Consider the following 13,430-nt stretch of genomic DNA (forward strand, 5'->3'; position numbering starts at 1 on the left):
AGTCCAATTGGTCTCAAAAGACTATGTAGTAAATCCAAGTAGTCTCTAAAGAGTAGACTCGTTATTCAATCCAAAAGCTCCTCAGTAAGTACAACTGACATTGAAAGACTTGGGGCTAAAATACTATACATCCACAGAAAAATATTTTACATTACTAAGTGCAACTAGTCTCTACAGACTTCAGGACGTCCAAGTAGTTTATAAAAGAATAGACTCTTCAGTCAATCCAAAGATTATTTACTAAGTGTTACTTGTCTCTACTGACTGTTTAGTAAGTCCAAGTTGTCTCTGAAAAATCTAATTAATTCAAGTAGTCTCCAAAAACATCTTAGTGCAAGCAACTGGTTTCTATAAGACTCTTTAGTCAAACGTAAGACTCTTTAGTAAGTCCAACTGGTGTCCAAAGACTATTAAGTAAGTCCAAGTGGTGTCTAAATACTCTATTCATCCAAAGAAGAAGACTTAAGTGCAACAACTCTACAGATTCAGGAAGTTCCTAAAGAGGAGACTCTTCAGTCAATCCAAAGACTCTTTACTGTTGCTCATCTGCACTATTTAGTAATCTAATCAATCCAACTAATCTTTAAAGACTCTTAAGTACGGGCAATCATAAGATTCTTTTGTTAGTCCAACTAGTCTCAAAAGTCAATTTAGTAAGTCCAATTGGTCTCTAAAGAGTAGAAACGTTATTCAATCCAAAGGCTCCTTATTAAGTACAACTGGTCTCAAAAGACTGTTTAGTAGATCCAAGTGGTGTCTAAAGACTATTCACCAAAAGAAAAAGACTTAAGTGCAGCAAGTCTCTACAGACTTCAGGAAGTCCAAGTAGTTTCTAAAGAGTAGACACTTAAGTCAATCCAAAGACTCTTTACAGTGTTACTTGTCTCTACTGACCATACTTGCCAACCGTCCTGAATTTTTTTCCCAGGAGACTCACGAATTTCAGTGACCCTCCCGAAAATCTCCCGGGGCAACCATTCTCCCAAATTTCTCCCGATTTCCACCCGGACAACAATATTGGGGCCGTGCCTTAAAGGCACTGCCTTTAACGTCCTCTCTCACCTGAAAAGGAGACTATTATATATGTCTCCATTATCCATAGGTTTATCTATAACTCATAAAGTAGGCAGGCACGGAGCTATTTCTCAGCGTGTGTTTATTCCAGTCGGCACGTTAATACACTGACACACAACACCCGGATTCCCATCATGCATTGCTTCAAAACTACGGCAAGTAGTAATGTCCAAAAACATAACAGAGACGAAGCAGAAGAACGAAGAAGAGACATGGCGACGACAAGTAAGAAGAAGAAGTACGCTTGCAAGTTCCAAAATGATTGGAAAAAATCATTTCTGTTCATCCAGGACAGCTCGAAGGGGAAGGAGTATGCTGCCTGCAAATGTTGTAGATCAGATTTCTTCATTGAACACGGTGGCCGAACGGATATACTCATTCATGAACGGATTATTTATATATATATATATATATATATATATATATATAATAAATCGAAGACTTCTATGGAAATGCAAGAACCGAGACTCAGATTTCCCTCGCCCGGACGCGGGTCACCGGGGCCCCCCTCCGGAGCCAGGCCCGGAGTTGGGGCACGATGGCGAGCGCCTGGTGGCCGGGCCTGTCCCCATGGGGCCCGGCCGGGCACAGCCCGAAGAGGCAACGTGGGTCCCCCCTCCAATGGGCTCACCACCCATAGCAGGGGCCATAGAGGTCGGGTGCAATGTGAGCTGGGCGGTAGCCGAAGGCAGGGTACTTGGCGGTCCGATCCTCGGCTACAGAAGCTAGCTCTTGGGACGTGGAACGTCACCTCGCTGGGGGGGAAGGAGCCTGAGCTAGTGCGCGAGGTAGAGAAGTTCCGGTTGGATATAGTCGGACTCACCTCGACGCACAGCAAGGGCTCTGGAACCAGTTCTCTCGAGAGGGGCTGGACTCTCTTCCACTCTGGCGTTGCCAGCAGTGGGAGGCGACGGGCTGGGGTGGCAATTCTTGTTGCCCCCCGGCTCAGAGCCTGCATGTTGGAGTTCAACCCGGTGGACGAGAGGGTAGCTTCCCTCCGCCTTCGGGTGGGGGGTCGGGTCCTGACTGTTGTTTGCGCTTACGCGCCAAACAGCAGCTCAGAGTACCCACCCTTTTTGGATTCACTCGAGGGAGTACTTGAGAGTGCTCCCCCGGGTGATTCCCTCGTTCTACTGGGGGACTTCAACGCTCATATTGGCAACGACAGTGAAACCTGGAGAGGCGTGATTGGGAAGAATGGCCGCCCGGATCTGAACCCAAGTGGTGTTTTGTTATTGGACTTTTGTGCCCGTCACGGATTGTCCATAACGAACACCATGTTCAAGCATAAGGGTGTCCATATGTGCACTTGGCACCAGGACACCCTAGGCCGCAGTTCTATGATCAACTTTGTAGTTGTGTCATCGGATTTGCGGCCTCATGTTTTGGACACTCGGGTGAAGAGAGGGGCGGAGCTTTCTACCGATCACCACCTGGTGGTAAGTTGGCTGCGATGGTGGGGGAGGATGCCGGACAGACCTGGCAGGCCCAAACGCATTGTGAGGGTTTGCTGGGAACGTCTGGCAGAGTCTCCTGTCAGAGAGAGTTTCAATTCCCACCTCCGGAAGAACTTTGAACATGTCACGAGGGAGGTGCTGGACATTGAGTCCGAGTGGACCATGTTCCGCACCTCTATTGTCGAGGCGGCTGATTGGAGCTGTGGCCGCAGGGTAGTTGGTGCCTGTCGTGGCGGTAATCCTAGAACCCGTTGGTGGACACCGGCGGTGAGGGATGCCGTCAAGCTGAAGAAGGAGTCCTATCGGGTTCTTTTGGCTCATGGGACTCCTGAGGCAGCGGACAGGTACCGACAGGCCAAGCGGTGTGCGGCTTCAGCGGTCGCAGAGGCAAAAACTCGGACATGGGAGGAGTTCGGGGAAGCCATGGAAAACGACTTCCGGACGGCTTCGAAGCGATTCTGGACCACCATCCACCGCCTCAGGAAGGGGAAGCAGTGCTCTACCAACACCGTGTATGGTGCGGATGGTGTTCTGCTGACCTCGACTGCGGAAGTTGTGGATCGGTGGAGGGAATACTTCGAAGACCTCCTCAATCCCACCAACACGTCTTCCTATGAGGAAGCAGTGCCTGAGGAATCTGTGGTGGGCTCTCCTATTTCTGGGGCTGAGGTTGCTGAGGTAGTTAAAAAGCTCCTCGGTGGCAAGGCCCCGGGGGTGGATGAGATCCGCCCGGAGTTCCTTAAGGCTCTGGATGCTGTAGGGCTGTCTTGGTTGACAAGACTCTGCAGCATCGCGTGGACATCGGGGGCAGTACCTCTGGATTGGCAGACCGGGGTGGTGGTTCCTCTCTTTAAAAAGGGGAACCGGAGGGTGTGTTCTAACTATCGTGGGATCACACTCCTCAGCCTTCCCGGTAAGGTCTATTCAGGTGTACTGGAGAGGAGGCTACGCCGGATAGTCGAACCTCGGATTCAGGAGGAACAGTGTGGTTTTCGTCCTGGTCGTGGAACTGTGGACCAGCTCTATACTCTCGGCAGGGTCCTTGAGGGTGCATGGGAGTTTGCCCAACCAGTCTACATGTGCTTTGTGGACTTGGAGAAGGCATTCGACCGTGTCCCTCGGGAAGTCCTGTGGGGAGTGCTCAGAGAGTATGGGGTTTCGGACTGTCTGATTGTGGCGGTCCGCTCCCTGTATGTTCAGTGTCAGAGCTTGGTTCGCATTGCCGGCAGTAAGTCGGACACGTTTCCGGTGAGGGTTGGACTCCGCCAAGGCTGCCCTTTGTCACCGATTCTGTTCATAACTTTTATGGACAGAATTTCTAGGCGCAGTCAAGGCGTTGAGGGGATCCGGTTTGGTGGCTGCAGGATTAGGTCTCTGCTTTTTGCAGATGATTTGGTCCTGATGGCTTCATCTGGCCAGGATCTTCAGCTCTCACTGGATCGGTTCGCAGCTGAGTGTGAAGCGACTGGGATGAGAATCAGCACCTCCAAGTCCGAGTCCATGGTTCTCGCCCGGAAAAGGGTGGAGTGCCATCTCCGGGTTGGGGAGGAGATCTTGCCCCAAGTGGAGGAGTTCAAGTACCTTGGAGTCTTGTTCACGAGTGGGGGAAGAGTGGATCGTGAGATCGACAGGCGGATCGGTGCGGCGTCTTCAGTAATGCGGACGCTGTATCGATCCGTTGTGGTGAAGAAGGAGCTGAGCCGGAAGGCAAAGCTCTCAATTTACCGGTCGATCTACGTTCCCATCCTCACCTATGGTCATGAGCTTTGGGTTATGACCGAAAGGACAAGATCACGGGTACAAGCGGCCGAAATGAGTTTCCTCCGCCGGGTGGCGGGGCTCTCCCTTAGAGATAGGGTGAGAAGCTCTGTCATCCGGGGGAGCTCAAAGTAAAGCCGCTGCTCCTCCACATCGAGAGGAGCCAGATGAGGTGGTTCGGGCATTTGGTCAGGATGCCACCCGAGCGCCTCCCTAAGGAGGTGTTTAGGGCATGTCCGACCGGTAGGAGGCCACGAGGAAGACCCAGGACACGTTGGGAAGACTATGTCTCCCGGCTGGCCTGGGAACGCCTCGGGATCCCCCGGGAGGAGCTGGACGAAGTGGCTGGGGAGAGGGAAGTCTGGGCTTCCCTGCTTAGGCTGCTGCCCCCGCGACCCGACCTCGGATAAGCGGAAGAAGATGGATGGATGGATGGATGGATATATATATATCTTTATATATACTTTATATATATATATATATATATATATATATATATATATATATATATATATATATATATATATATATTATATATATATATATATATTATATATTATATATATATATATATATTATATATATATACCTCCCGAATTCGGAGGTCTCAAGGTTGGCAAGTATGCTACTGACTGTTTGGTACGTTTAGAAATCTAATCAAGCCAACTGGTCTCTAAATACTCTTTAGTCAATTGTAAGACTTGAGTTAATCAAACTAGTCTCTACAGACTTCAATAAATCCAACCTGTCTCTCAAGACACTAGATAATTCAAACACTCTTTTGTAAGTCCAACCGGTGTCAAAAGACCATTTAATAAGTAAGGGAGTCTCCAAAGAGTATGCTCTTTAGTAAGTACAACTGGGCTTGAAATACTGTTTAGTAAGTCCAAGTGGTCTCGAAAGACTCTTTATTCCTCCAAAGAAAAATCCTTTAATAAATGCAACTAGTTTCTACAGAATTCAGGAAGTCCCAGTAGTTTCTAAAGAGTAGACTCTTCAGTCAATCCAAAGACTCTTTACAGAGTGTTAGTCATCTCTACTGACTGTTTAGTAGGTCCAAAAATCTAATCAGTCCAACTGGTCTCTAAATACTGTCAATATTGTCAATCGTAAGACTCTTGAGTTAATCCAACAAGTCTCTACAGACTTTAATAAGTCAAACTGGTCTCTAAATACTCTTTTGTCAATCGTAAGACTCTTGAGCTAATCCAACTAGTGTCAACAAACTTTAATACGTCCAACTGGTCTCAAAAAACTATTTAGTAAATCCAAGTGGTCTCCAAAGAGTAGATTATTCAGTACAGCTGGGCTCAAAATACTGTTTTGTATGTCCAAATTGTGTCTGAAGAATCTTTATTCATCCAAAGACAAATACTTATGTGCAACTAGTCTCTACAGTTTTCTAAAGAGTAGACTCTTCAGTCAATCCAAACTCTTTACTGAGTGTTACTCGTCTCTACTGACTATTTAGTAAGTCCAAGTTGTCTCTGAAAAATCTTAATATATTCAACCAGTCTTCCAAGACTCTTTAGTACAAGCAACTGGCCTCTCAAAGACTCATTAGTCAATTGTAAGACTCTTTAGTAAGCCCAAGTGGTCTCTAAAGAGTAGACTATTCAATCCAAAGGCTCCTTAGTAAGTACAACTGGTCTCAAAAGAGTGTTTAGTAAATCCAAGTGGTGTCTAAAGACTAAAACTAAATGCAACAGAATTCAGGAAGTTCCAGTAGTTTCTAAAAAGTAGACTCTTCTGTCAATCCAAAGACGCTTTACAGAGTGCTAGTCATCTCTACTAACTGTTTAGTAGGTCCAGAAATCTAACAGATCCAACTGATCGCTCACTACTCTTTAGTCAATTGTAAGACTCTTGAGTTAATCCAACTAGTCGCTACAGCCTTTAATAAATCCAACCGGTCTCAAAAGACTATTTAATAAATCCAAGTGGTCGCCAAAGAGTAGACTCCTTATTCAATACAAAGGCTCCTTAGTTCCCTCCGGAGTACCCGGAGGGAACCCACGCAGTCACGGGGAGGACATGCAAACTCCACACAGAAAGATCCCGAGCCCGGGATTGAACTCAGGACCTTCATATTGTGAGGCACATGCACTAACCCCTGTTACACCGTGCTGCCCCTCCAACTAGTCTGTAAAGACTTTAATAAATCCAACCGGTCTCAAAAGACTATTTAGTAAGCCAATTGGTCGCCAAAGAGTAGACTCTTTATTCAATCCAAAGGCTCCTTAGTAAGTACAACTGATCTCGAAAGACTGTTTTGTAAGTCCAAGTGGTATCTAAAGACTCTTTATTCATCCAAAGAAAAAGACTTAAGTGCAACAAGTCTCTACAGACTTCAGGAAGTCCAAGTAGTTTCTAAAGAGTAGACTTCTAAGTCAATCCAAAGAGTGTGCTACTTGTCTCTACTGTTTGGTAGGTCCAAAAATCCAATCAATCCAACTGATCTCACACTACTCTTAAGTCAATTGTAAGACTCTGGAGTTAATCCAACTAGTCTCAACAGACTTTAATAAATCCGAACCGGTCTCAAAAGACTATTTTAGTAAGTCCAAGTGGCCACCAAAGAGTACACTCTTTATTTAATCCAAAGGCTCCTTATAAGTACAACTGATTTCGAAAGACTGTTTTGTCAATCCAAGTGGTGTCTAAAGATTTATTAATCCAAAGAAAAATATTTAGGTGCAACAAGTCTCTACAGACTTCAGGAAGTCCAAGTAGTTTCTAAAGAGTAGACTCTTAAGTCAATCCAAAGACTGAGTGTTACTTGTCTCTACTGTTTGGTAGGTCCAAAAATCCAATCAATTCAACTGATCTCTCACTAGTCTTTAGTCAATTGTAAAACCCTTGAGTTAATCCAACTAGTCTCTACAGACTTCAGTAAATTCAACTGGTCTCTAAAGACACTTTAGTTAATTCAAAGACTCTTTTGTAGGTCCAACAGATCTCAAAATACTTTTTTGTAGGTCCAACTGTTCTCAAAAGACTATTTAGTAAGTCCAAGTGGTCTCCAAAGAGTAGACTATTATACTATTCAATCCAAAGGCTCCTTAGTAAATCCAACTGGTCTCTAAAGACTCTTTAGTCAATCCAACAAAGACTCTCTAGTAAGTGCAACTGGTCTCTAAAAGACTGTTTAGTAAGTCCAAGTAGTCTCCAGAGACTCTAATCAATCCAATGAGTCCTTAAAGACTTTGGTAAGTGCAACTCTTCAGTCTGTCAGTCAAGGATCTTCTCTAATTCATTCATTTTCCTGATCATCCCAGCATTCTTGTCAAGACGCCGATGGACCAGCGGCCTCGCTCAGTGACGACACAAACATTTTTGTCACGTTTGTTTTATTGGTGTCATGACTATTACACGTCTGTGCTTTTAATTTTATTTGATTCAGTTGCTCACTGGCTCCGCCCCCAAACCGGAAGTAACAGGGTAACAGCCCGATAGAATGCACTAATTAACATGAAGAGCAGGCTAACATTAGCACGTTAGCCCCTGTTGGCGGGCATCTTTCAAGCCTGCCGTCCTGTGGTCAACATGGCGGTTCTTGACATGACTGACGGGTGCTTTGGCGCGAGTTTGACGCCCGCTTCCGCTCGGACGTAAAGTGTGCGGACGGACGGTGAGGAAGAGAGGCGGAGTCCAGTGAACAGAGTGCTTTGAGATCAAATACCTACAACGGTATCCATGCATAGTAGTGACGTCTCTCAGCATTCCGGAAGGCCAGGAACATTCCTGAATGAAGCTTCGTTTGCTAATGGAAAACAAATGAAAAGACAAAAGTCTCATGCAAAACTTAGAAAAGGACATTTTCCCCCTTTTTGTTTCTTTAGGTTTTTTTTTTCAATATGGTGGCTAAAGTCGGAAGTGGTAACGTGCCAGGCTCATGCACGGACCGACACCAGATGGCGATGTCCACACCTTTTTTTTCTTTCATATTTCTAAGGGGGGTTGATTGACAGATGCAGGTGAGAGTTTATGATACAAATTATTTTACAATCCGTGCGCTCGCTCCTGATTGGCTCGAGGAAACTGTCGTGCGTGAACAGCGCTAATGTTTAAGCTAGCAGTTGGTCAGCTTCCTCCCGTCGCCGACCTTACGAGTCTTTTTCTGTTGAGATTGTTTTGGCGAGGGAAAGATTAGCTTCATGTCGCTAAAGCTGCTAGCATGAAGCGGCGAGCTAGCCGGCGAAATGCTAACGTGAGGATCTAGCAACTTTATGGTTTCCTTGGTGTGACCGCGTTAGCGTGACAGCTAATGTGTCGGAGGAAAACTGACCTTTGCACTTTTCGCTATGTTTTTATGCGTTTGTTGACTATTGTTTCATACACACAACACAATTAATTCATCTTATTAGCGATTATTAATGACTACTTCCTGCTTTGCATATTTGGATGTCCACACCTGTCCAAACGTAGACATCTTCCTCCGGCGGCCATCTTGAATTCCTGCAGGAAGTAAATGCAATAAAGAACCCTGTGGCGGTGAGGTTCAAAGAGTGGTGTTTTTGTGCGTCAGTTTTTGTCACCGGTCTTCAAGCCGCGATCCTCGGCCTGCCGCAACGCGTCTTCGCTTTCAAGACAGGTCGGGGGGCTGGGACGTTTCAGGCCCCGGCGGAGGTTACAAATAGGAGATCTTGATGGCGTCGGAGGTGTAGGCGGTGGCGCGCGTCATGCGCATGCCGGCCGGGTGAGTGGCAGGCGAAGGCGGCAGGCTGTCGTCGGGAGTGTTGGCGGGCGGCGTGGGGATGCCGATTATGGCGGCATTGAAGTCCTGCTCGCTGCAGTTCAGCTTGAGGTCCACCTGTGCGTTGAGACTGGAACGCCTGGGACACAAAGGCGCATGTCAGCGACAGAACCATGACTCGGTCAACGTGCGCTGGATTACGTCTGCGGCGGGAGGTGCGCGCTCTTGGCGTGCAGCGTGTCCAGCTCCTGCACGCTGCCGCGGCTCACGGACACGGTGGAGTTGGCCAGGCGCATGGCCGCCCGCCTCCGAACGCGGCGGGGGCAGCAGCCGGTGGAGTGATTCGGCGCCCCCTGCTGGCTGGACATGGAGGTGCTGCGGCTGGTCCGGTAGCCGACCGACTCGGTGGTGATGCACAGCTCGCTGTAGTTCAACTCGTCCGTGAACTCGTGGTTCTGTGGGAGGAGTGGATATGTGACCACCTGTTTTTATTTAAAGTGATCAGCATGGAGGACGTCCTCTGTAAGACAACCCAGCCGGCCGAGAGCCTGGCTTCTTTTAAAAACGTTTTTCCTTGCCTCTGTCGCCAGAAAACTTGACTCACTACAATACACAACTGCACGCAGTGACTCACTACCCCAAATGACTTACTACAATAAACAACACTCTGTGTGTGACCCTAAACAGCAATATAACTACCGATACACACCAGGACTCACTACAGTATACAACTAACTACACACTGCGACTCACTACAACCACTGACTTCTCATTGCGACCCACTACAATAAACCACATGCTGTGTGACCCTCCACTGCCACAGAACTACACGCTGTGACTCACTACAATAAATGACTACACAATGTGACTCACTACAATAAATGACTACACACTGTGACTCACTACAATAAATGAAGTGAAGTGAAGTTAATTATATTTATCATCAATCAATCAATCAATGTTTATTTATACAGCCCTAAATCACAAGTGTCTCAAAGGGCTGCACAAGCCACAACGACATCCTCGGTACAAAGCCCACATAAGGGCAAGGAAAAACTCACCCCAGTGGGACGTCGATGTGAATGACTATGAGAAACCTTGGAGAGGACCGCATATGTGGGTAACCCCCCCACCCTCTAGAGGAGACCGAATGCAATGGATGTCGAGTGGGTCTGACATAATAATAATTTATATAGTGCTTTTCTCTAGTGACTCAAAGCACTTTTACATAGTGAAACCCAATATCTAAGTTACATTTAAAGCAGTGTGGGTGGCACTGGGAGCAGGTGGGTAAAGTGTCTTGCCCAAGGACACAACGGCAGTGACTAGGTTGGCAGAAGCGGGGATCGAACCTGGAACCCTCAAGTTGCTGGCACAGCCACTCTACCAACCGAGCTATACCGCCCCACTATGACTACACACAGTGACTCACTACAATAAACAATTACACACAGTGACTCATTACAATAAATGACTACACACTGTGACTCACTACAATAAATGGCAACTCACTACAATAAATGACTCACTACAATAAACAATTACACACAGTGACTCACTACAATAAATGACTCACTACAATAAACAATTACAAACAGTGACCCACTACAATAAATGACTACACACTCTGGGCAAACTACAATAAATGACTACACACTCTGGACAAACTACAGGAAACGACTACACACTGTGACTCACTACAATAAATAATACACTTTGACTCACTACAATAAATAATACACTGTGACTCGCCACAATAAATAACACTGTGACTCACTGCTACATATAAAACACTGACTCACCACAATAAATAACACACTGTGACTCACTAAAACAAATAACACACTGTGACTCACCACAATTAATAACACACTGTGACTCACTACAATTAATAACACACTGTGACTCACTACAATAAATAACACACTGTGACTCACTACAATAAATAACATGCTGTGACTTACTACAACAAATAACACACAGTAACTCACTACAATAAATGACTCACTACAATAAATAACACACTGACTCACTACAATAAATAACACATTGTGACTCACTACAACAAATAACACAAAGTAACTCACTACAATAAATAACACACTGACTCACTACAATAAATTACACACTGACTCGCAACAATAAATTACACTGACTCATTACAACAAATAACACACTGTGACTCACCACAATTAATAACACACTGTGACTCACTACAATTAATAACACACTGTGACTCACTACAAAAAATAACACACTGACTCACTGCAATAAGTAACACACTGTGACTCACTACAATAAATAACACGTGACTCACTACAGTAAATAACAAATAGTGACCTTCTACAACAACACAACTACACGCTGTGACTCACTACAATAAATCAGAAACTTGCTCATGTTAGTTTATAACTTTCCTTTCAAACTTTAACGTGTGAGCAGCTGCAATGTGCGAAACAAACACGCTCTTGGCGAGGTCACGTGGATGATGACTCAGCATGTTTACTAACCGTGGTCTTCTCCAAACAGTGAAGCAGGTGATGATGCTGATGCTCAAACGCCGATTTGTTCTTCACGCACAAAGCGCCACTGTCACTGTCACGGTCCTGCACGCACACAATTATAAACAGAAGTACAACTCAACAATATTTGTCGTTGTCAAAGGGATGAAATGTCAACGAAAACATCCCAACAGAGGAGTAGATACATGACCAAAAAAATTAATTTCGGAAAACCTCGAATAAACGCTGAAAAGCCAATGCCGAACTGAAATGCTAACAGTTAGCATGCTAGCCAGATAGCGTGAAGTAACTCAAAAATATGACTCTTGGGTGTACACCTGCAAAATTAGCAAAAGAAGCTAGCCTACGAAGAATTAGCATGCTTGAAATGACAATTTTAACTCTAAGATGTGTACCTGAAAAATGTGCTAAAAAGCCAGAATGCTAACTGACAATGCTGACAGATATGGTGAGTTCCAGTTGTTCTGGGAAGTCGGAATTTCAGAAATTACAACTGTAACGCACCCCGAGGTCGTATTTAAAGACGGCTGCTCCGAGTGTAAACAATAGAATCTTCTAGAATGTCCGTTATCAGTATTTCTTTGGGGCACTAAATCAGCCATATAGGATGTATTGTAGGAGGTTCATACATGGTAATGTCACTATTGTGTTAATTACATTTTGTTGTGTGTTTTATACCTTTTACATCGCTAGCACTAGCATCTGTGCTTTCTCTTCATCCGTCGTGTTTGAAAGTTGCCGAAGGAATGCATATTTTATCCAAGAGTTGTTTATATCCAGATAAGGCGAGCATGGATGTGGCCATCTTGATTTCCGACCTCGTAACAGGAACGCTCGTAAATCGGCCGAGACGTCATTCCCAGCTTCGTTATCCAACGTCCGGGGTAAATGGAACGCATTAAGTATCAAGTAACAAAATATTTGACTTTGAGGTGTGTGCCGGTAGAATTAGCTAAAAAGCTAGCATGCTAATGTTAGCATGCTAGAAATTGACTAGCATTAGCGATGAGCATTTTGGGAATTAGATGGATGAACTTTATTAATACTCTAAAAAAGGGCTTTGGGATAAACACATAAGACATGCGCTCGCCTAAAATACTTCTCAAAAGTAGTTCAATTTAAAAAATTTTTTGAAAAAAGCGAGAGTTTGTGGGGTTCCTGGAAATTTGGGCAAAATAAGAAGAATGTTAGCATGCGTGTCGTGAAAAAGCAGAACATTTTGAATGTGTTTCAGCCTGCTTGTGTGTGTGTGTGTGTGTGCTCTTGTATTTGTACCTTTCTTGAGACATCAACAAGGAAAAGTAGCTTCCATATGAGGAGGTGTGAACAAGTTAGGACATAAATCATGATCCCAATACGGAAAGCCATTACATCTAATAGAGAATGTCTCATTTGCACCCCTGGTGGTGACATCTATCAAAATGAGGGTGGTCCCAAAAAGGAGGGATTTTTCAAATTGACTGTGTTTCGGCTTTAAAAGTGCTCCCCCTCTCGTCAACATATGAAATAACAAGTGTGTGTAAACATTTGAAGTGCTCCCCCTCTGGCCAACATATGTAATAACAAGTGTGTGCAAGAAATTGAAATGCGCCCCCTTTGGCCAAAATTAATTTAAAAAATAAAATAAATATGTATATAGAGACATATTGTAATAACGTGAAGTAAATAGTGAAGATTAAAAACCAATTACAAATCCCAAAAAAATAACTAAAAACTTACCTTTTTTATATTTGCATAGTATGTATATATTAGAGATGCGCGGTTTGCGGGCACAACCGTGGAGTCCGCGGATTATCCGCGGATCGGGCGGATGAAATTAAAAAAAATTAGATTTTATCCGAGGGTCGGGTCGGGTCGGGTCGGGTGGTTGAAATAAAAAAAAAATTAGATTTTAAATAGATTCAGGCAGGTGGCAGTTAAACC

At 44.8% G+C, this 13,430-nt stretch overlaps 1 protein-coding gene across 3 annotated transcripts in view; it reads right to left on the reverse strand.

The window, feature by feature from the left end:
• Window positions 1-7,633: 7,633 nt before the first annotated feature.
• The window catches only part of kcnd1 (potassium voltage-gated channel, Shal-related subfamily, member 1), a 60,171-nt gene continuing 54,374 nt past the window's right edge, over window positions 7,634-13,430 (reverse strand). For 2 of the 3 annotated variants that reach the window (XM_061985505.2, XM_061985506.2), the window contains exons 7-9: window positions 11,496-11,591; window positions 9,187-9,440; window positions 7,634-9,124 (exon numbers count right to left, since the gene is read on the reverse strand). In XM_061985505.2, the coding sequence (XP_061841489.1) occupies window positions 8,920-9,124; window positions 9,187-9,440; window positions 11,496-11,591 (555 nt within the window). In that variant the 3' untranslated portion in view covers window positions 7,634-8,919. The remainder of the gene's footprint in view (window positions 9,125-9,186; window positions 9,441-11,495; window positions 11,592-13,430) is intronic. The other variant, XR_009817813.2, reaches the window with a different exon arrangement.

The sequence above is a fragment of the Nerophis lumbriciformis genome, linkage group LG23 (genome assembly GCF_033978685.3).
Source record: "Nerophis lumbriciformis linkage group LG23, RoL_Nlum_v2.1, whole genome shotgun sequence".
In the NCBI taxonomy this organism is placed as follows: Eukaryota; Metazoa; Chordata; class Actinopteri; order Syngnathiformes; family Syngnathidae; genus Nerophis; species Nerophis lumbriciformis.